Source organism: Phacochoerus africanus, chromosome 2, assembly GCF_016906955.1.
Source record: "Phacochoerus africanus isolate WHEZ1 chromosome 2, ROS_Pafr_v1, whole genome shotgun sequence".
Taxonomy (NCBI): Eukaryota; Metazoa; Chordata; class Mammalia; order Artiodactyla; family Suidae; genus Phacochoerus; species Phacochoerus africanus.
The window spans coordinates 43214178-43236501 of NC_062545.1; the positions used below are offsets into that span (position 1 = coordinate 43214178).

General features: G+C 43.0%; 1 protein-coding gene across 4 annotated transcripts in view; it reads left to right on the forward strand.

Moving 5' to 3' along the window:
• Positions 1 to 21663, forward strand: part of MCM9 (minichromosome maintenance 9 homologous recombination repair factor) — a 118887-nt gene extending 97224 nt beyond the window's left edge. Inside the window, exons 13-14 of one of the 4 annotated variants that reach the window (XR_007132130.1) lie at positions 20788 to 21002; positions 21397 to 21663. Coding sequence is in view for 3 of the 4 variants with exons in the window: in XM_047759595.1 (XP_047615551.1) it covers positions 2657 to 4109 (1453 nt within the window). In the remaining variant the exon portion in view is untranslated. Of the gene's footprint in view, positions 1 to 2656; positions 7344 to 11746; positions 13793 to 20787 lie in introns of those variants that run through there. The other 3 variants (XM_047759595.1, XM_047759617.1, XM_047759604.1) reach the window with 3 other exon arrangements.
• The last annotated feature ends 661 nt before the right edge of the window (positions 21664 to 22324 follow it).

Here is a 22324-nt window from a genome sequence, read left to right on the forward strand (position 1 = left end):
GCTTTGTCCTGCTAATATCCAAGTACCAGCCTGCAGTAAACTTGCACTTTGTCTATAATGAGGCCCTTTTTCTTTTGGTTTCCTGGCTTTTTCATGATCCAGAGCATAGCGTTCAGATCAAAGCTCTTCCTTGGGTTTTTTTCTGGTTTGATGTATCCAGTTCTTTTGAGGCCTGTCCTGGGCTTGGCCTTGACTTTGGAGGGGATGCTTATTTTGAGTGACCAGAAACTGGTCATTTTGATTACCCCTCGCTGGCATATGCCAGATTCAAGAAGGGAAGGGTATGAGGCTCAGAATCAGTGTTGCATGATAGAAAATAGCAATGGGACTTACCAAATTAAAAATGACCCTCCTGGATGGAAAGAAGAAAACAAAACAAGAGTCAGTGATGCTCTAAAAGATAAGATGCTGCCTTAACAGGTTTTTTTCTTCTGGTATTTCTTCGTCACGCAAGGGCATGTTCTGGAACTGATTCTCACAGCGACAAGACCAGGTGCCCCACAAAGAAAAGTGAATGATCCCCAAGACACACTCTAAAGTGAACCTTAGCAAGTGAGAAAACCCCCGGTAGCTCGTGGGTTTATCCCCTTAAGAGTTTTCTATCCTTAAGGAGAGCACATATTAATCATAAAACTATCTGTATTTTTATCACTTTTCTTTGGAAAAATGCTTTACCAGTGACAGCCAGCCTCAACTGGTGGACATCCTACCCACCTCACAAACAGAGTGTGAAGATGCTCTCTTTTAGGAAATGTAGTAAAATGCAAAATTTAAATAGTGGAGAAATTAATTCCCCACATCAAGATCACACTAAAATAAAACTAAATTATTCTACCCTTAAAATCCCCGTAAATTCTTAAAGTTATAGAAGCTTAACAATTATGAGTACCCCTGACCTCAATTTGATGCTGAAAGTAGTGGTAATTTTGAAAGCTATTTGGGTGGGTTTGGTTTGGTTTGGTTTGGTTTGGCTGTGACTACAGTGAATCCAGATTTTCTTGTATCAACATTCCCAAGTCTACTATGAGTGACTATAACCCAATATTTAAAAAATAATTTTTTGATGTTTTTTTTCCCACTGATGGGTTGTAAGCAATAATACAGATTCTTTATAAAGTATTTTGAAACTAATAATAATAAACTAATAAAAAAACACATACACATGGCTTTCCTGTCGTGGCTCAGTGGTTATCGAATCTGACTAGGAACCATGAGGTTGCAGGTTCGATCCCTGGCCTCGATCAGTGGGTTAAGGATCCGGTGTTGCTGTGAGCTGTGGTGTAGGTCACAGACACGGCTCAGATCCCGTGTTGCTGTAACTCTGATGAAGGCCGGCAGCTACAGCTCTGATTAGACCCCTAGCCTGGGAACCGCCATGTGCCACAGGTGCAGCCCTAGAAAAGACAAAAAAAGAAACAAAAAAAAGAAAAAAAACGCATAATCTTATTTGCCAGAGAGCTATCATTAACATTTTAGTGTATTTAAATGTATTTAAATTTAAAATCCATATAATTTTAATGTATTTTCTTCTTTCCTTTTTTCTGTGATTATACATGATTTTTAGAATAATTTGTTCATCTGCTTTTTGGTGTGGTTTGTTTTCGGATTTTGTGCATAGAAACAGAGTCATATTGCCCCTTAATACTGAAAAGGTGTTTCTAGGTTGTTAGGAAGGGCTTTCTAAAGGATCTCCTTTTGAGAAGCTACAATCCCTGTTAGAAATTGGTCCTCTGGAATTGTTTCAGTTTCCCTCCCCCCCCTTTTTTTTTTTAAAGGCCAGACCCACAGCATATGGAAGTTCCCAGGCTAGGGGTTGAATCAGAGCTATATCTTCTGGCCCACTCCACAGCCACAGCAACGCTGCATCCTTAACCCACTGAACAAGACCAGGGATCCAACCTGAGTCCTCATGAATACTAGCTGTGTTCTTTACCACTGAGCCCAACTGGAACTCTTGTTTCAAGTTCTAATACGCCCAAGATTTAAAAGGAATCTCACTAGAGAAGCTCTGTCTGTCATCAAGAGCAGGTCGGTAGGTTTCAACTCTGTATCAATCTGATGAAGAGTGGCTGCCCAGAACACAGACTGAACGTGACCAGAAGCAGGAAAAGGGTTACAGCTGCCTGGGGGAGGGAAGTGAGGCAAGTCTGCCATGGATGTGAATGCTGGAGTGAGTGTGTGACCTTTTCATGCACTAAAATTCAATACCTCAGTTAAGTAAGGAGAGAGGAGGAAGAGGCAGTCTCTAGTCTCACTTTGGTTCTGATCTGCAGACTGGCTGCTAAACAACTTGAGCCACTTCTCTTATCAGCAGTCAGCCACAATGCTTGTAGCCACCAGTCTGTCTTATAGTTGAACATTTAACACGAGAGAGAAGACTGACCTTCAAACAATTTTAAATGAATGAAATGGACTTTCAGAGAAATCTGAACATGTAGACAAACCTGCTCCTTCATTTTCTTTATTTTACCACCATTTTAGGTTTTAGAGCATTTGAATTCTATCCTGATAGGAAAGGACAATTTCTTCCTGCTGCTCTAAGCAACTGTATTTGATATTAACCCAGAATTATGTTGGACTTAAACCCTTAGAAGGCACCTCAGAGAATAAAGAAATGAACGATTAAAGCAATACACATTTTCCTTATCTGCTACAGGTTACAGAATCAGAGCGTGTCTCAATCCCAGCCACCAGCCGTGGAAGCAGAGATGACCCCAGGGCCCCTCAGAGATGATCTAAGAAAAGAATCAAAGTTCAGAATGTCAACTCAGCAGGAATTAAACTGTAGCAAGCACATGCCATCTACCAGAGGCTGTCCCAGGGAAAGGCCACTTCTCCGTCCCCCATCCCAGCTGGGGCCTAATAGACCAGCAAGTAGAAAACACTCAGCTGACCACAGAAATAGCCAAGATGACAGTTTGGACTGGTTTGACTCCATAGCAACTCATCCGATTGAACCTGAAAACACTGTTCCTGTGTCTCCGAGACCCAAAACAAGTCGGGGGGAAATGACTTTGAAAATCTCCCACAACACATCTCAGGGTAAGGAGAAAAGGGAGCCAGGCCAAAGGAGCAAGTTGGAAACTGGGCCGCTTCCAGCACCAGGAGAGACAGAAGCTCCATTGAAGCCAGATGGCGTTGAGGGTGAAAAGGCAAGAAAGGCAGCAGTGGTGTCTGAAGCGACAGTATCTGCTGATGAGCCAGACTCGTTACTGACCCATCACATCCCCAGGAAACTGCACAAGCTGCGCAAGGAGAGGGCCCGGGAGCTGTGCGGGAATCCGGCCAGGCTGCCCTCACAGTCCGCGCAGGTAGAGAGCCCCAAGAGGGGGCCAGGCACTCCTAAGAGAAAGAGGCAGAAATCTCCTGCTGGGGTGGAAAAGCCTCAGTTCAAAAGCTTTCAGAGCCCCAGCCCTCCTGTGGCCAAACTGTCAAAATTTACTTTCAAACAGAAGTCAAAGCTGACCCACTCCCCTGGGGACCATGTGTCTCCCGGCACAGGTGACACGGCAGTTCAGAGGCCTGAAATCCCCCAGCGCAGAGCCGGAGGAGCGGCTCTGGCTGGGAAGGGTCCGGAAAAGCTGGCCTCCACCTCAGGAATCAGCAGTTCGGCTCGGCGGCAGGGGAAGACAAGGAAGGTGTCACGGCAGCCACCAAGGAAGGACCGACCCACCAAGAAGCGGGCACAGGCCCCTGCAGTGCAGGTGGCTCAGCCTGAATCAGAGCTCGAGAGCAACACTGAGTGTGTCCATCATACTTGTGAAAGAGACGAGAAGGAAGACAGGAAGGAAGAGGTCGGGTGCCACAGTAAAAGTATTAGGGTTCGTGCTTGCACGTTAGCCAGACTGTCAGGCTTCTTGTTCACTTCCCCCTCTGAATCCAAATCAGAATCCCCTCCTCCTCCCACAAGTAAGAATTCGGGTGAGGGAGGCCCCAACCCTCCTCCTTTGACCACAGCCATAGCTCTGGGCAGAAAGAGGAAAACTTTTCAGCTGGAGGGATCCACTGAGAGATTGAGTCTTTCTAAAACATCTCTCTTCACTTTACCAGAACTAGATGATGAACCATTAGACTTTGATTGGGATGAAGAAATGAGAAAAAAGCCATAATCATGACAAGCTTTCTGGTCAAATTTTACTTCCACCACTCAACCCAGCACCTCAGGATATAGGCATGGTGTTTATGTACCCACGGAACTGTTGGCCATATTGAGTGCCATTCTGAATACCAGCCACCTCACCAGGTTTTGTCATCTCAGCTTTACCTTCATGGCTTGAAGTTTGCACAATCAGTGTAGGTCAGCATGGCACTAGCACTTGAATCGAAGTAATTGACAATTGTCCTTAATTTTGCAAACAGAGTACTTACATTCCCAAAGATGTTTCTGTTTGTTTTGATTGGGCCTTTTTTTTTTTTTTTTCCTTAGGGGCAGGTTTTCCTGAGATTCCTTTCTTTCATTTACTCAGGAACAGATGCCAGAAAGCTAACACCCATAAAGCTAACAAGACAGATGAACTCTTTTTCTATTCAATCCTTTGTATTTTTTTTTTAACCCTAGCTGTGCTGAATGTGGTAAATATTTATTATGATTTGTCGAAATTATGTGATTTTTCTAATTTTTTGTGTTTTTTCTCATATGTCAGATTAAATATGACTAAGGCTCTTGTTTCTTTGAGAGGCATTCTCACAGTCCCATGATAGTCTTAAAAAGATCTGGCAACTGGTCAACTAGTAGCTGTCTTGAGATATTGACCTTTTGAGTTTTCCTTTCTTTCTTGAGCCACCATTTTGTGCTTCTGATTCTTTTTTATGTCTTAGGGACTTACCTTCAAAACATTTTAAATCCTGTGGTTGGAAGAAGAGAGTGTGCACTGGTCTCAGTCGTATATCATGGCATCTACCCAAGTGGTTAATATGGAAACATGATTCCCACTAAGTTATGATTCATTTGTCTTTAAAACCAAGCAATGACTGTGTTTGGTAGGAATAGACAACTCAAATTTTGTCTTTCTTAAGTGCTTTTAGAATAATTTCTTCCTTTAGATTCTATCAAGGATTGTTAGGTTTCCATAATTACAGACTTTCTTAAGTGTGAATTTGGAAAAAAAATAGATTCTTTCTTTGTATTAGGGACTTTAGACATGAGGTATACTGGAAACTGTATTACTTTGTTTAATGATCACTTCATTAAGTTCATAAAGAAAAAAGGTGAGGAACCTCAAGTTTTCTTCAGCGTGTAAACATTAATTCCAAAAATGACTGATAAAATTTTCTGCAAAATTGTAAACTGTGAGTACAAATTTAGTATAGATGACTCTTGAAATCTTAACACCTTAAGCAGCTGATAAAAAACATACACAAACCGATTATAAAAGTTATTATCGCACATTCACTTAAACCTATCTTAAAACGTCAAGACTATGGCTTATGTAATTTCTTCATTTTTTCTGTACTTAATAAGTATGTTTTTTCTCTACCTAAAAAGCACATTTTTTCTGTACTTTCCCAGTGTAGTAATATGATATATTCCTAATCCTTCAGTCTTACTACAACTAAAGGGAAAGGAAAGGATCTGGGTCATTGACCAGTTGATTCTTGGTCTGGAAATGGTCTGATTGTGTAGACTGGGATAGTTCAAACCTGAGCCACAGTGTTGAGCTGACTTTTTTTGATGGTATACTTTCAAGTTCCTTTCTTATATAAATTTTTCTCTTTGAAACTTAGTATCTTTTGCAGTAATGATGCATTAAGTGAGGCATGGCTGATAGTGCCTGATCAATTGCTTTGCCATTAGGGTATTTTGATCTGTTCTGTTTTTATTATTTAATAATGGTTGTATTCTCAAGCTTTCATTTTTCATTTCAATACCAATCCTAGAGCTCTTGATTAATGTAGTTAACTTGTCTCTTCAGGACACTGAGTAATTCATTTACAGTGTTGAATGTCTCTTTCTAAGTTGTTTTATGTGACCATCTATGCCATCTTCTACCTGGTTATTTTCTGTACTCATCCTGTTGCTTATGCTAACAAATCCACCCTATTTTTTTTTTTTTTTAGTACCTTCTGCCAGGATCATTTGGTCAGGTTACAAGTCCCATGTATTTATTCCTCAGTGCTTACCCAGAGAGAAAGGAGTATATATGTAAATATTATAAACAGACATAATTATTAGAAGAAATAAAATACTCAATATGAATGCTCCCCCCACTTATTAAAAAATTAAACTTGTGTCACAGCTTACTTTTGTATTATGCTTCTTTGCTTGTATTTAATGCTTAAATTCTCCTAATGTGGTCAGTGGGAAGTCCCTTTATGTTGACACCCACGTCCTTTTAGGACTGATTTTCCTAAAAGTACCTGTGATATCTGAAATAAAGTAGCATATGCCAGTCCCATTTTTTTTTTTCCCTGCCTCAAGTCATAGAATCAGCCACCCCTAAGGCACTTGTGTTTCCTATGATATTAAAGGCCTAACTCAGGGTTCAGGGGTGCATGGAAGAATCCATACTACCACTGCTATGGGGTCCCTCACCAGTTTCAGAGCTGAAAATGTGTCCTGAGGTCACATTTTATCCTGCTGTGTCCTACTTTTTTTTACACTGTGTGATTTCACAACAACTGACTTTCTCTTATATGGTATTTAATGTCTCGGGGGGAATATGCACAGTCTCAAAAATCATATTTCCAGTCAATAAAGGAAAGTATAAAAATAACCTTCCATTCTGCATCAACATATCAGGATTTATTTTTTTTACAGGCCAGTGGATTCTTTGAAAACATTTTAATCATGTCAATTGTTTAAACACAATAAAAACTATACCTAATTTTCTTTGTTAGAGGACCAAACTGGAATCTTAATTCTATTATAACTATATAAAAGACTTGAGTTTTCTGACATTGTTAAAGATACGCTTTTCGATTTACATGTGGTATTCTAAAATTTGTAATAGGGATTTTATTGTAATCTTCTGAAGTTCTCCTGAAACTTTAACAATACAGTTCTGTTCTTGATTGAAAAGCTTTACTTCCAACAAGCCTATGTATTCTTTATGTGTGTATCACATTTGACTTCTTTAGCCTTCCCCAAGAGCTAAACCTGCCTGGCTGGTGGAATTAACTTGAACCAATTCTAGAGAAAATTCAAAATCAGCCACAAGGAGGATCCCTAAAGTTCACTGTCGGCCAACCCACAGCATTTGGGTGGTCAGAACCTACCTACTCTGAAAGGCTAGGTCTAGAGACCAGGTTAACCCTTCAGATGCAGCATATCAGACATTCTGGTTCCAAATTTAATAAACTCAAAATGTGGAAGGTGATGCCAATACCTACTCCTCAGAATAACATTTTCTATGTCTGGTTTCCATATTTTGGGGGGGGGGTTGTTTTATTTTTCTTGCTTTCCATGTTGTTGACATTCATTGGTAGTCTCTATAGTAGGGCTGTTGCTGTCCGTGTCCCATCTTGCAAGTGGTGACACTCCCCCACCCCACCCCAGGGTATATGCGGAGCCATTACCTGCATGAATCCCCTTCACCGTCACTCACTCGGAGGACACACAGGAAGCTGTGGTAACTGTCCCCGTGACACCCTTGTCTGCTGTTCTTATACCAGTTCTACTGTCTCCCCTCTTAAAGGTGTAATAAAGCGTCTAAAGTGATGTTTGTAAAAGTGAACTTGACAGAAATGTTAAATTAGGCTCAGCTAAATTGTCTATGTAAATACTCTGATGTAAGATATAGGCCAAGAAAAGAAATAGGATACACATGCTGGACCTGATCTCACTAAGGAGTAGGGTATAAATTGTTTATCTTCTGTGTGTAAATGGTTTTTAGGCTACCCTTCTTCATATTTGGTTGGAACCTTAAGCCTAGGGTGCATCAAATCACCAGAAAGAAAGCTTTTGTATCAGGCACATTTTTTTTCCTTTTCTTTTCTTTTTGTTTGTTTTCTTGTTTTCTGGCGGTGCCTGTGGCATGTGGAAGTTGGGCCAGGCATTGATTTGCCACTGCAGAGACAATGCCAGATCCTTAACCCACTGCATCACAAGAGAATTCCTGTATCAGGCACACTTTTACATAGGGACAAACTTGGCTTAATTTAGGACTCCAATAATAGAAAAATCCAAGGCAATGTTGAAAGATGGCTTAATATTTTACATTTGACTTTTACAGTGCCTGCTGATACATAAAGGAGCCTGGTAGCATAGCAAAATTGGGAATCAGGTGAATTGGGTTCCAGGACAGAAGGATCACAACCAGCAGTTGTCTTACTTGATTTGGTGTGGGTGACTACTCTCCCCTCCCTGAAATCCTTAGCCCTTGGCCTCCTGGACATGATGTGCATGTGGTTTTCCTTACCAACATCTTCTGGCCTCACCTTTTTTTTTCTTTTTTTTTTTTTCTTTTTAGGGCTGCACCTGCAGCATCTGGAGGTTTCCTAGGCTAGGGGTCCCATCAGAGCTACAGCTGCTGGCCTATGCCATAGCCACAGCAATGCCAGCTCCAAGCCGTGTCTGCAACCTACACCACAGCTCACGGCAACGCCAGATCCTTAACCCACTGAGTGAGGCCAGGGGTCGAACCCACAATCTCATGGTTCCTAGTTGGATTTGTTGCCAGTGCACCACAACGGGAACTCCTGGTCTCAGCTTTTCTGCTCCTTACCTAATTTCTCCTCCTCTCCCAAACCTTTAATGTTCAAGTGACCTGGGGCTCTTTTCTATCCCCATCCCCTTCCCCATTATTCTCACTGAATCCTAGGGCTCCCCAAACCTATCCAGTCACTGATGATTCCTTTCCTGAACTCCAGACTCCTGTTTCCAACTCCTAGTCAGTGTATCTCCTTGGTTAGGACCTCAGCATATTCCAAATAACACTCCTGATCTGGTCCCCAACAAACTTGTTCCGTTCCCAGGTTTACCCATCTTGGTAAATTAGAGACTCTATCTTTCTAATTGCTTAGGCCAAAAACTTGAGTCATCCTTGACAATGTACTTTCTCTTGTACCTCGCCTGATCTGTTAGCAAATCCTGTGGAATCTCTGAAATATACCCAGAATCTGTACCTTTCTTCACACATTTGCTGCTGTCACACCAATCCAAGCCACTGTTCTCTCTCACTTTGCTTCCCTAGAGGGTATTCTCTGCACAGTAATCTGAGTGATCCCATCAGATAATATTACTTCTTACCTCAAACCCTCCAGCAGCTCCCATCTTATCCTGGGTAAAAGCCAAAGTCCTTATAATAATGATCTCTACGGCCCTGCACATCTGGCCACATGCTGCCTTTTCAACATCGAACACTAAACTCACTATTCCAGTAATTCTCCAGACGTGAAGCAGCCCCAGGACCTTTTCACCTGCTGTTCTGTCTATGGAGTGCTCTTCCTCTAAAAGTCACTCCTCACCTCCTTCAAGAGTTTGCTCAAATGTCACTTCAGTGAAGCCTACCCTACACCCTGTCCAAAATTGCAAAACATTTCTCCCCATAGCACTTTCATCATCTAACATACATGGTGCTAACCAAGGGTGAGGGAACTCTAGAATGGACAGTAGAAGACAGAGACCTGTATCATTTGCTGCCTCCAGATCAGCTGCTGTGCTGGGGGCTGTGGCTTGTACCACATCTAGCACAGCAGCTGCCATGGGCACTGCAGGTTGATGGAGCTTGGGATACTTCTGCTGACATGCTCTGGGATCTAATTTTTGTAGAGGCCAGACTGATGAATTAAATGGGAATTGATCTTCTTCCTTTAGGTCTTTAAGTTACTAGTTTCTGCTTTTTGCCTCAGGATATTTAAAATTTGCAGTCTTGCTCAGAGGAGAAATGTATGGGCAGTTTCAGAGGCTCCCACTGGTCCGTCCCTACTTTTTATTCACAGGCCAAGGGACCAATGTGGATATGTGGGTGTTCTGGCAACTTCCAAGTATTATCTCTTTCAATTACACATTCAGGGACTGGGGACATAACCACAGGGTTAGTCTCTGGACCAAGCAGACCTACTGAAGTAGACCTGGGCTAGGAGTCCATCTCTTACCTGGCTCTCATCCATATTCACTCTACTAGGGACCATGATTTATATCATGCTGTATATCATTGTCATCTCAGACCTTGTGTTCAGCAGTTGTCAAAATACCGGGCGATTTCCTTTCCCCAGGGTATAGGTTACCCAAGTAAATACCTGCCAGTCCCTTTGTAGAAGGACTGGGGTATCCTTGTCATATAGGCTTGCCAAGGTGTTGCAGGGTGCATCCTCCTGAGGCCCTGGCCTTTCCTTCAGTTAGTGGGATCCAAGTCTAAAGATTAGTTTAGGTCCAGAAGCTCATCAAAGAATGCTGACTTTTTATTGGCACAACTGCCGTTAGTCTCTTCACTATCCTTCCTCTTGATCCGTGCATCAGAATCACTCATAAGGCCATGTTAAACTATAGATTGCTCGTCCACACAGCCAGAGTTTCTGAGTAGGTCTGGGCTGGGGCCTGAGAATTGGTGCCTCTCACAATTTTCCAGGTGATGGTGGTCAGAGACCACACTTTGAAAACACTGTACAGATCAATCTGGGGACTCCCCAGGAGCTCCAGCCATTTTCCCAACCTTCTGTGCTTCAGTCACCCTGCTGCTCTAACCTGCTGTTCAGTGAGCAGTTTGCTCCCACCTTGCTTCGGACAGTTAAACATTGTCACCTGGCCTCTAGGGCTCTGGGATCTTCCCTCTCCGTGTGAATCAATCGTTGGATGTAGGCTGCCCCCAGGGAGAGGACCTGTCCTTGTGCCAGGGCTCTGGGCAATGGGGACTGGCCGGGAGCTCTCAGCTGTCAGCACTAAACAACTGGGAAAAATGGGTGTATGGGGCTTGAAGGGAAAATGTGGGTGGTGCTTTTCTGACCCTACCATGAATCTACCAGCATCAGCCTCACAGTCAGGACTGGGGTGACAGGAGTGAGATTTGCCTCAGGTACAAAATTTAAGGGGACACCAAAAGATTAAATAATCAAGGTAAACATTTTGAAGCCACATTTCAAAAAGCAAAATGCAAAAAAATTCCATGATAAGCAAAATTTCAGATTTTTAAATAAAGGCAGGATCAGTGTTATGGATCTTTCTGTTTCCCTTGCAATCTGTCTACACCCACTAGAAGTTAAGTTCTGAGAGGGCCAGGGTTTCTGTTTGCCTTACTCACTGATGTACCCCCAATTCTTAGAAGAGTTCCTGGCACATACTAGATGCTCAGTTAATCTTTGTTGAATGAGACATTTAAGACCTGTAAGGGAAGCATGACCATTTGTCTACACTTCTCCATTTCTCCCTCTTCTCCCAGTATTTCTCAGTTAGTACCGACTAGACACAAGAGGCTTCTTCATCTTGGAGCCAGGAGAATTGGAGGGAGCTTTGTGCCATGGAGGGAAAGCACCTGACAAAAATAGCACATATTTTATTGTTAATGTCAATTGTGAAGTGTGTTTAAAAGTATTTCTTTAGTGATTTCATCATCAGATTTAAAGGATAGATGCAATGCATGTCATTGTACTAACTAACCACAGCTATTAGTTGTCAGCTTGTATAATTATGAGAAACAGCTGTCAGTACTGCTCCTAAAAAGCTGCCCTGCCCCCAAGGATTAGATGGATTTAGGATTCCAGGACCAAAAGCAGAAGAGCAGATCTTCATGCAAGTGGCAAGTGTCATGGTCAGCAGGTTCCTGTCCTCCCCTGCTTTTTATCTCCATGAGACGTCTGATTATTCCACCAGGAGCACCAAGGTTTATGTTAGCACATGGAGGGAACACCTTCCAGGAATGGCTGAAATGGCAGACCTTTTGCACATGACACTGGAAGAAGATGTGACCAGAACTGCAGGGCACTAGCTCTGGTGAGTCCCCTCCTTACTGCCCTCTCTGCACCCATGACCAGTTCTAATTTATTTACTCAGTAAAGGAAACTTGGGAGTCCCTGGGGCAGAGGAGAATCTCAGGGGATTAAAGGCAACTCCCACTCACTATAGAAAAATGAGATTGTTTCTGTCCCTCCAAAGCGAAGTGCAAAACAAATCCCAAGCATCTGATCTCCAATGTCATTTCAAACCAAACCTAACCAACCAATCAAACAAAAAGCCTGCCAAACAAAAATTTAGACCTGAGAAATTTCAGAAGCAGAGGACCTGAGTCTGGTCATCCTGCCCCTTTCTGGAGCAAGAGCCATGGGGTTGGGTGATGCCAGGGTGTTGATGACGTCCTGCCTCATGACATGTACCAACTGCCATCCTCCCAGGCACAGAGAGATCTGAATGGACAATTGAGAAGATATGGGAAGAGGAAGGAACTGCCTGGTATTGAGCACCTACTCTGCTTGGTGTCATATTAGACACTTCATGTACCTTGGTCTGTATGTATGAGATAGGTAGATAATAAATATTTAGTTCTCATAGCAATTATGTAAGAAAGGTAACATCAACTCTCTTTATAGATGGAAACATGATCAGAGGGGGCTATGCTAATTTTTCAAGGTCACACAGCTAACAAATGGCTTCTGGAGGAAAAACTGATTCCAAAACCAGTGCCCCAAGTCACCTATATATATCATGACAATTCCCCCAAAGAAATATGACTATATCAGGGCAAGGCCAAAGTCAGAAGGGTCTTGTCTCATCTCCCATTCAGTCATGGAGTGCTTTCAGAGAGAAAAGTGTGGGCAGCCCTCTCCTACAGGCACTTGCGTTGAGGGCAGTTCCCTTTTCTTTACAGGCAGACCTGGGCAGCTGCATATGCAAAGCAGGGGATTTCTCCACACCTTAGCCCTGGTTCGGCACCTAAGGAAAGGCAGTAACACCTCAAGGCGGCTGTGCTTCGCCACGCCAAGCCGGGCTGTGGCATCCGCTGGGCTCTGGGCACTGTCGCGGTGGAACACTGTGAGGCTGCCCTGGGGGATGGCGAGGTGCAGCCTGGCCAAGTATCCCTTTTTTTTTTCCCCCATCAAATGTGTGAAAGTACTTTTTTTCATGGGGAGCTTTTGCTCATTAAAAAGCTGGACCCTAGATAACTGTCCGGAAGGGGTTTTGTGTGTCCGTTTCCTGTGCTTACTTGCCTTGAACAAAGGTGGCTCTGACAAGTCCCAGTCCCCCAGAAAGGGAATCTAGGCCAGCCGTTCTCTCTGTGGCTCACACCACTAGGGGGCGTGGAGGATCTCTGACAAAGGAACTCAAAAGCCTGGGATGCCTGAACTCACCAGCTGTAGCTGGAGGCCTGCCTGCATTCAACTCATGATGAAAAAGTTTCTTCCAAAAGCAGGCCCCTTGGGCGCTTCCGGCAGACACACAGGCCCACTGAGGGCTGGGCCAGAGCCGGTGGGGGCGGGGAACCCCATTTGAGCATCACAGAACAGTGCTCCTTCTTCTGAAGACTTTGCACCTGAAGAGCTAGACTGTGGCAGGGCCTTGAAGCCCTGAGAGCCTTGAAGCCAGAGTCCATTTTATAGAAGCGCAGACTCTGAAAGAATATACGTTCAGTAATGTGATTCCTTTGGGAGGTGGGGAACAGGCAGATTCCTATCCACAAAGTCCTCAGATTTGTGTTAATCAGAAATTAAAAAAAAAAAAAAAAAACTACACAGAATCTCCCACAAGCAATAGCCTGCATTATTTTTTTGTGGTTGAGACATCATCGACATAGAGTAGGTTTAAAGTGTACAACATGTTGATTTGATGCATTTATACAGTGTATGATTACCACTATCATGCCAGCCAAACTCCATCACGTCAAGTAATTACCATTTTTTTTTTTTTGTGGTGAGAACAATTAAGACCTAGTCTCTTAGCAACTTTCAATTATATAATACAGTATTATTAACTGAAATCATCATGCTGTGCATTAGATCTCCAGAATTGATTCATCTTCTAGCTGTACGTTTGTGGCCTTTCGCCAACATCTCCCCATTTCCTCCACTTCCTGGCCCTGGTAACCACCCTTCTACTCTGTTTTTATTCAGCTTTTTTAGATTCCACATACAAATGATGTCATTACAAGATTCGTCTTTCTCAGTCTGGATTATTTCATTTAGCACAATGTCCTGGAGCTCCATCCATGTTGTTGCAAGCAGCAGGATGTACTTTCTCATGGATGAATGCTGTCCAATTGTATACATGTCCATCTTCTTTCTTCCTCATTGATAAATGCTTGTTTCCATATCTTAGCTGCTGTGAATAATGCTGCATTGAACATGGTGGTGTAGATCCTATTTTCCTTTCCTTTGAATATATACACAGTAATGAAATTGCTGGATCATATATAGCTCTATTTTTAATTTTTTGAGGAACCGCCATACTGTTTTCCATAGTGGACCAATTCACATTTCCACCAACACTGCCCAAGTGTTCCCTTTTCTCCAAATCGTTATCAACATTTGTTCTCTTTTTTTTTAATGATAGCTATTCTAACAAGTGTGAGGTGATATATCACTGTGGTTTTGACTTGTGTTTCTGTGATGATTCATGATGTTGAGCACCTACCTTTTCATGTACCTACTGGCCATTTGTATGTCTTCTTTGGAGAAATACTTATTCAGCTTCTCTGTTTTAAAGTCAAATTGTTTGGAGTTTTTTTTGTTTGTTTGTTTTTGTTTTTTGGTGTTGAGTTGTGTAAATTATTTATATACTGGAGAAATTAATCCCTTATCAGGAATATATAATTTATTTATTAAATTAAAAAGTAGGTTTCTGGAAAAGCAACAGAGGAGATTCACTCATACTTTTTAAAAATCTGCCTTTACTAGCACTTACTGTTTGCCAGGCTATGCCAAGCCTGAGGAATCTGTAAAAGATATTTGTTATTTTCTGGCCACCATTATCTGAGCCCCCCTCCTTATTTGAGGAATTCCCTCCCCATCTCTGACCAGGCTGAAAACATCAGCTACTCACCTTCATTCAGAGTATGTGCACTTTGACCAGGGCTTAGCCAATCCGGTGCATGCACCTCAGTGTATTGGGAGCAGAGAGGCCAGGACGAAGGAGGGGGGCCAACCCACCAACAGGGAGGGCTGTGGCAGATGCTGCAGCAACATCTCATTTCCAGGAACAGCTGGCAATTTCAGTGGAAAGGCAGTGCATTCTGGACATCAGGTGACCTGGTTTGGTGGTGTAATTTTGAATGTGGCCCTCCCTCGTGTCTTTTAGTTTCCTTTTTTTTATACCTAATTCTGATTTTTCCCACTGGTTCAATGAGCTACCGCATTCCTTTTAGCTAAGTCCCTGTGTACTTAAATCAACACAGATGGGTTTTGTTCTTCACAGCTAAGAACCCTGATTGACCAGGAAGAAAAAAAATTAAGTCTGAATCATGTCCCTCAAGAGCTTGGCACACACGTGATTTCAATACAGTCCGTGTTCTGGAGGGAAGACGGGACTCTTGGCGCTTCAGTAAGGAACACACAGGCCTTTGACTGCAAGGAACTCAGTCTACTGGGAGAGATGGATACATCAACAGGTAGTTGTATAGCAATGTCATAAAAACAGTGCTGGGGATGTACTCAGGGAGAGATGGAAGCACCAGGAGCAGCACAGCCCAGCTCTGGCGAGCCAGGGTGCTGATGGAAGAAGGCTTTGGAGACAGGCCTGTGATGTTTGACCCAAGCCCTAGAAGAAGAGTAAAAGTAAGTCAGACAAAAGCAGAGGAGCCTTGCAAAAAAGAAGCCCTTCCCTGTGCAAAAGCAAAGGCCCAAAGGAAATTCAACATGGAATGTGTGAAGTTAAGCAGTTTGGTGTGGCTAGAACCACTATGTTTCTAGAAAAGAATAAAAAAGTTGGAGTTTCCATTGTGGCTCAGTGGGTTAAGAAGCTGAATGGTATCCAGGAGGATGTGAGTTCGATCTCCAGTCTTATTCAGCGTGTTAAGGATCTGGTGCTGTCGAAAGCTGCAGCATAGGTTGCAGATGCAGCCCAGATCCCATGTTGCTGTGACTGTGGTGTAAGCCAGAAGCTGCAGCTCCAATTCAACCCCTAGCCTGGGAACTACCATATGCTGCAGATTCAGCCATTAAAAAAAAAAAAAAAAGAATAAGAAAGTTGTCTTGAGCCAAAAGCAAGAGGTGTGCTTTGAGTACAAGACTTGGATATAGAGGTGAGACTTGGGAATAGCTCCCTAGGGGAAAGAGAGATGCTGAGGACGAAGGATAAGGAAAAGGTTCAGTGATGCAGAGAGCCCAGGAGAGGCTGTAGAGCATAATATTTTAGTAGAACTAACCCATGTGGTCAGAGATTTTCTCCAGAAATATTTAGCTACAAGTGTATAACAGGAAAAAAAAAAAGACATTGTTCCAGAATTTAGGGGTTTTTGAGAAAATGAAGGCACCTGGACTTGGGACCCTGACCTAATCGGGTTTCTCAAGTAGAACACAAGCCACACGATTGAAACATGGTGGATCAAGATGTTGACATAGAACTCGTTTCCTCCATGAGGAAACTGTTCAAGCACTCTTTAAACATTTTAAGGAAAAAAACTTGAAATAATTATAGCAAACACTTTTAGAGGGCTTTCTATGTATGAAGCACTTATTTAATCTTCATAAAAACTCCCCCCACCAAGGCAGGCATCATTATTAACCCATTTTACAGATAGACAACTAAAGGGAAGAGAACTTAAGTGACTTGCCAAAAGTCACACCGGGTGCAAGTGGGAAAGCTAAGATCTAAACCCAGATGGTCTGGCTCCAGAAGTGGTGCCCGTAACCATACACTCTATTACATCTCCTTGGAAATGTCACCACATCCTCACAGGTAGGGGCCAAATTTATACGTTGAAATTTTATATGTTGAAATCCTAGCCCCCTAATATCTCAGAATGAGACTGACTATGGAGAAAGGGCCTTTAAAGAAGTGATCATGCTAAAATGAGTACATTACAGAGTTCCCATTGTGACTTAGCAGTAATGAACCCTACTAGTATCCATGAGGATGCAGGTTCGATCCCTGACCCTGTTCAGTGGGTTAAGGATCTGGCATTGCCATGAGCTGTGGTATAGGCCACAGACGTGGCTTGGATCTTGAGTTGCTGTGGCTATGGTGTAGGCCGGCAGCTGCAGCTCCGATTAGACCCCTAGATTGGGAACTTCCATAGGCAGTAGGTGCAGCCCTAAAAAGACAAAAAATTAAAATAAAATAAAAAATAAAATGAGTGCCTTAGGATGGACCCTGGTCCAATCTAACAGATATCCCCATAAACAAGGGACTTTGGGCATAGAAGTAAGATAATGTGAAGACACAGGGAGAAGACTGCCATCAAAAAGCAGAAGAGAGGTCTCAGAAGAAACCAACTGTGCCAATGCTTTGATCTTGAACTTCTAGCCTCCAGAAATTTGAGAAAATAAATTTCTGTGGTTTCAGCCACCCAGGCTGTGGTACTCCGTTATAGCAGCACTAGCAAACTAATACTCTCTCAAGACTATGGGTTAAAGGAGGAGGGAGAGAAAATGGAGGCAAGAAAGAAATTAATCTTTTAAGCAAATTCCCTTCCTCATTTAAAATAAAGAATATGCATTTCATTAGATAAGAAAAGCTTTCATTGGATCATATTTTAAGAGAATTAATTTGGAATTCAGTTCTATAATGGGAATAAAATAAGGCAGCAACGGTGTCCATTTATATTGAAGTAGTATCATGGACAGGAAAGGGCAGCTTAATTAAGGCCAAAGTGTGCTTGTTAATTGGCCATCTCCTCTCCAGTGAACCTACCAAGGGGATGCCATAAACAATTAGAGAGCAGGGATTTATTGATTGAAGATGAGGTAGGCTGGTATTAAGTGCACTGTGTTTCCTTAGAGGGCGGCAGTCCTCTCATTAATAATGAATTCAGTCTTTCCTCATGTCTTCTGAGTTTCCTACTAATGCTGGAATTATTGGTGTGACACATGAGGCCTTCCAGCAATTAGAGGCAATCAAGAGATTCTTAGAAAGTGCAATAGTATATTCCAGGGGAAAACGAAATTTCCAACATATTTTTTCTCTAATGAATTTCAACCCCCGTGTATTTGGTACTGACTACCTGCAAGGTGGTGCCGCCAGCTCTGGGGTTTCACCGGGGTTGGGATTCTGGAAGATGGGTAGCCTGAGGCCTTTCAGAGGTCTGTTTACTGAGAAATAAATTAAGGAGTGTCCCAGTCACAGATCTGAATTGTTTTAAGATTGCAAATCCTCATTTGTAGATGAAAAAATTCAAACTTCAAATGTCACATTTTCAGTTCCTGCTCCATGCTTTCTAGAGCCATGTGTTTCATGTTCCAAAAAGTTCAAAATCAGGCAGTTTAATTGAGTATTTAATTTTTACAGAAAGTATTGTCTCATCCTTTTCTACACCCGAGAGTCTGGATTGCCCTTTTCCTGACTTACTTCTCACTAGCTTGAAGGGCATCAACATTCTGTGTCATATAGGGTCAACATCATGGACATTTCTGGAAAACCTCATCCAGAGTCAGAGAAATGGTCAAGAACATTTTTTTTTTTCTCAAGAAGACTGACTTTCAAATATCAATTGAAGTGCATGCATGAAAAAGCTACTCGATTCTGAGTTCCTGCTGAGGCTAAGCAGGTTAAGGACCTGACATTGTCTCTTTGAGGATGCAGGTTCAATCCCTTGCCTCACTCAGTGGCTTAAGAATCCATCATTGCCCCCAAGCGGTGGCATAGTGTTGTAGATGTAGCTCAGACCCCATGTTGCGTGGCTGTGGTGTAGACCGGCAGATGTAGTTCTGATTTGATACCTAGCCCAGGAACTTCCATATGCTGGAGGTGCAGTCATAAAAAGAAAAAAAAAAAAATGCTGCTTGATTCAAAGTAGGGGAAGGAGGAATTTTGTAATTCTCAGAGATAATATACAGTGGTTGGCACTCAATCTAATTTTGAGTAAATGAATGGGAAAAGAGGAAAGCATGAGAGGAAGAGGCAAAAATAGAGACAGGTAGAAATGATGAATAGAAAGAGATGGTTTAAAAGACGTGATGCAGAGACAAAAGCAGAGAAAGATTTGCTTAGGCCCAGAGACACAGGCAGATACACACTCCTGTAGAAATATAGGAGTTCTCATCATGGCTCAGCGGTTAACAAACCCAACTAGCATCCATGAGGACATGGGTTCGATCCCCGGCCTTGCTCAGTGTGTTAAGGATCTGGCATTGCCATGAGCTGTGGTGTAGGTGGCAGATGAGGCTTGGATCCCACGTTGCTGTGGTGTAGGCCGGCAGCTACAGCTCCGATTCAACCCCTAACCTGGGAACCTCCATTTGCCGGCCCTAAAAAGACAAAAATGAAAGAAAGAAAGAAATACACAGTCATAAGGGGTAGACACAACTTTCAGGACATTCTGCTCCTTGTCTTAAGATATTATTACTGTTACTTTAAAAGCTGTGTCGAATTTCCCACACCAAGAGAAAAGCAAAAAACACAAATTCAAAAATATAAGAAATAGACCTTGTTCCACAAACCAAAATGAAAAGGGGGGGGGCAGGTCTGACTGGGCTGGTGATTTATTTCTCACTTCTACATTTTTGCCACATGTGAGCATGTGCATGGGCACACACATACACACATGTGCCCATACGAGACACACATGTACACACAAAACCGATGCTCTGCGATAATGAGAGCATCTGCTCTTCTGCTGTGGCATGGCTGGGCAGTCATTCGGGGGTGGGGGGTGCAGTGATGGTGATTTAGATCAACCAGAACAAGGGCCACAGCTGGCTGGGCTGACAGGGCTGTAAACTGTGGTTGGTTTGACTATTTTTGGAAGTGGCCAGAGGCCGTTGGTAAACAGACTCAAAACTGCACTCATTCATTTTTCTTTTTTCATTTTAGAAGCCAGGCTTGGGCGCCCTGCCAGGCCCAGGCCCATCCCCTGTCTCATCACTGCTGTCTTTATTTCACTCCCTCACTAGTCAAAATGCAGGCTGCGTGGCCTGAACAGGCTGCGAACAGTTGAGCAAGAAGAAACATCTGAGTCGAAAGAAAGGAATTTTTTAAAAAATTTATGGCCACACCCATGGCATATGGAAGTTCCCAAACCAGGAACTGAATCCAAGCTGCAGCTGCAGCAATGCTTAATCCTTTAACCCTCTTTCCAGGCCAAGGATCGAACCTGCCCTTCCACAGCGACCCGAGTCTCTGCAGTCAAATTCTTGATCCACTGTGCCACATCAGGAAACCCGAAAAGACTTCAAATTTCTTGTCCTGCACTGGGGCTTCCTCATGAGTCTCATTGATTAGGATCAATCCAGTTACTCCCATGCAGCAGTATTTTTCATCCCCCATGTTTGGAACCATCTCTCTATTCCTCCTATAGTCTCTGGTCTTTTGCATCCCTCCCTCTCCACACGGCTTTTTCACTACATAATTTTCAGCATCTCAACTCTGATGATAGTTCACATTAGCAGTAAGCTACTGAACCCTGACACATTTTAGAGTGTGTTTGCCCTTGGCGTTATCCTGAAGGCAGCAAGGAATACAAGTTCTGCTGGGAAAATACAGTACTATTACAACCGGTGGTGAGGATGAATTTGTAAAGACACTTTTGTTTTCAAAACTTCCACACCCCAAGGCATTACCTGGGGTTGAGGAGTTTGGTGAATTCTAAGAAAACAGAGGAGCTTGAAAGTGTGGCTGTTCGCCACCTGCTCACAGGCCACAGGGACTTTCACAGCTGATACACAGGCGGTGGCCAGTGTCAGCAGACTGAAAATGAAAGTGGGTTGTGGATTTTTCTGTCTTTTCATCAGCTTTTTTTTTTTCCCCCCAAATGTTCTTCTCCTTTCCAGAATCATCGAAATGCCTTTCCTTTAAAGCAAAGACCATTCAGAATCAAAGGCTCATTTCCTGGAAATACAGGGCTGGATGGCAGCCATCCCTCAAATGAGGCCCCATGGAGAAGACTTGGAAATGCACGCTCCCAACTCAGGTTTCCAGTGGATGCATATTAAACCCCAAGGACTGGAAGCTGAGGTCATGGATTGCTTTCTCATTGCTGTCAAGGGTCAGTTCATCTTATACTTCCTGTCATTGTCGTCTTAGATCATGCATGACTCAATCCTTCTCAGCCCATTTCCGCACACAGATTTCTAAATCTGTGGTGAAAAAAAGTCCATTAATATCTCTGCATTCAAAAAGAGATGCTAATGAGAAGAGGGAGGAGGACCCGCTATGGATTGGTAGTAATAGGGGTCAAATAAAATAGGGCAGCAAATCAGGAAATGGGGTAGTAGCAGTCATTTGAGGAAGTTAAGCAGACTGGCCAACATCCACTTAAACGATTTCTGTTTTCCCTTGAAACTTCATTTGTGTAACTGAGGTGGCAGAGGGTTGTGGGGGGAGGAACATGAGCTTTGCTACCAGATTAATACAAATGGAAATCCTTCCTCCATTACCAGGCTCTGTGAATTGGACAAGTTTCTTAACCCTTCTCAGCCTCACGTCAGGGAGCATTCCAAACTTTCAAAACTGTGGCAAGAAGCCCAGATCACGGATTGAAAAGTGGTTGGTACACAGAAGCACCCACTACACTGAAGAACTCAGAGTGCGCCCAGCCATGCACTGGCCTGGTACTCACTTCGATGGGGGCAAGGAAGGAGTCAAGACAGCCAGGAAGCTAGCAGGACCTCGGCGAGAGCGACATTAAACTCACATTAGCTATTTAATTTGATTTTGTTGTCCTTATCATACCTTCACTATCATTTCCCCCAACTTCAGGTCAAATGATGACCCAAAGAGATGACCAGATAAAATAATGTCAATAATTGTGAGGAGTTCCTGCTGTGATGCAGCAGGTTAAGATCTGGTGTTGCCATAGCAGCAGCTCAGATTCAGTCCCTGGCCCCGGAACTTCCATACCAAAAAAAAAAAAAAAAAATTGTGAGGGGTCTGATTTTTTTACCCTGCTTGCACTCAGTTAGCCAGTCACAGCTTCATTGATGCTGGCACAAGATGCAGACCCCTGGTCAGCAACAAAGGACATTTATTACTCACAGCAGGCAGCATGAGCTCATGTTCTCATAGCTTCCCCTTCGGCCCCAAGCCCCATGGGGCTGATGCAGAGGTGGGCCAAAGGGGAAGCTATGAGGGTTTAGGTCAAAGCCGAGGAGCTGTGAGCTTAGAAGACCTCTGATCTTATAGTGGGACTCTTAGCAAACCTGCCTAACCTTTGTTCTGGAGACAGACATTTTTATTATCATTGCCAGAAAACAAATCTGTCCTCTGCCCCAGAAAGAGATTCTATCCGTATCCTCCGAGGCTGTTTTTTAATATAAGTATCCTTGAAACAGCAGTCTGGGGCAAAATTTGTCACAAGGCATGTAGAAG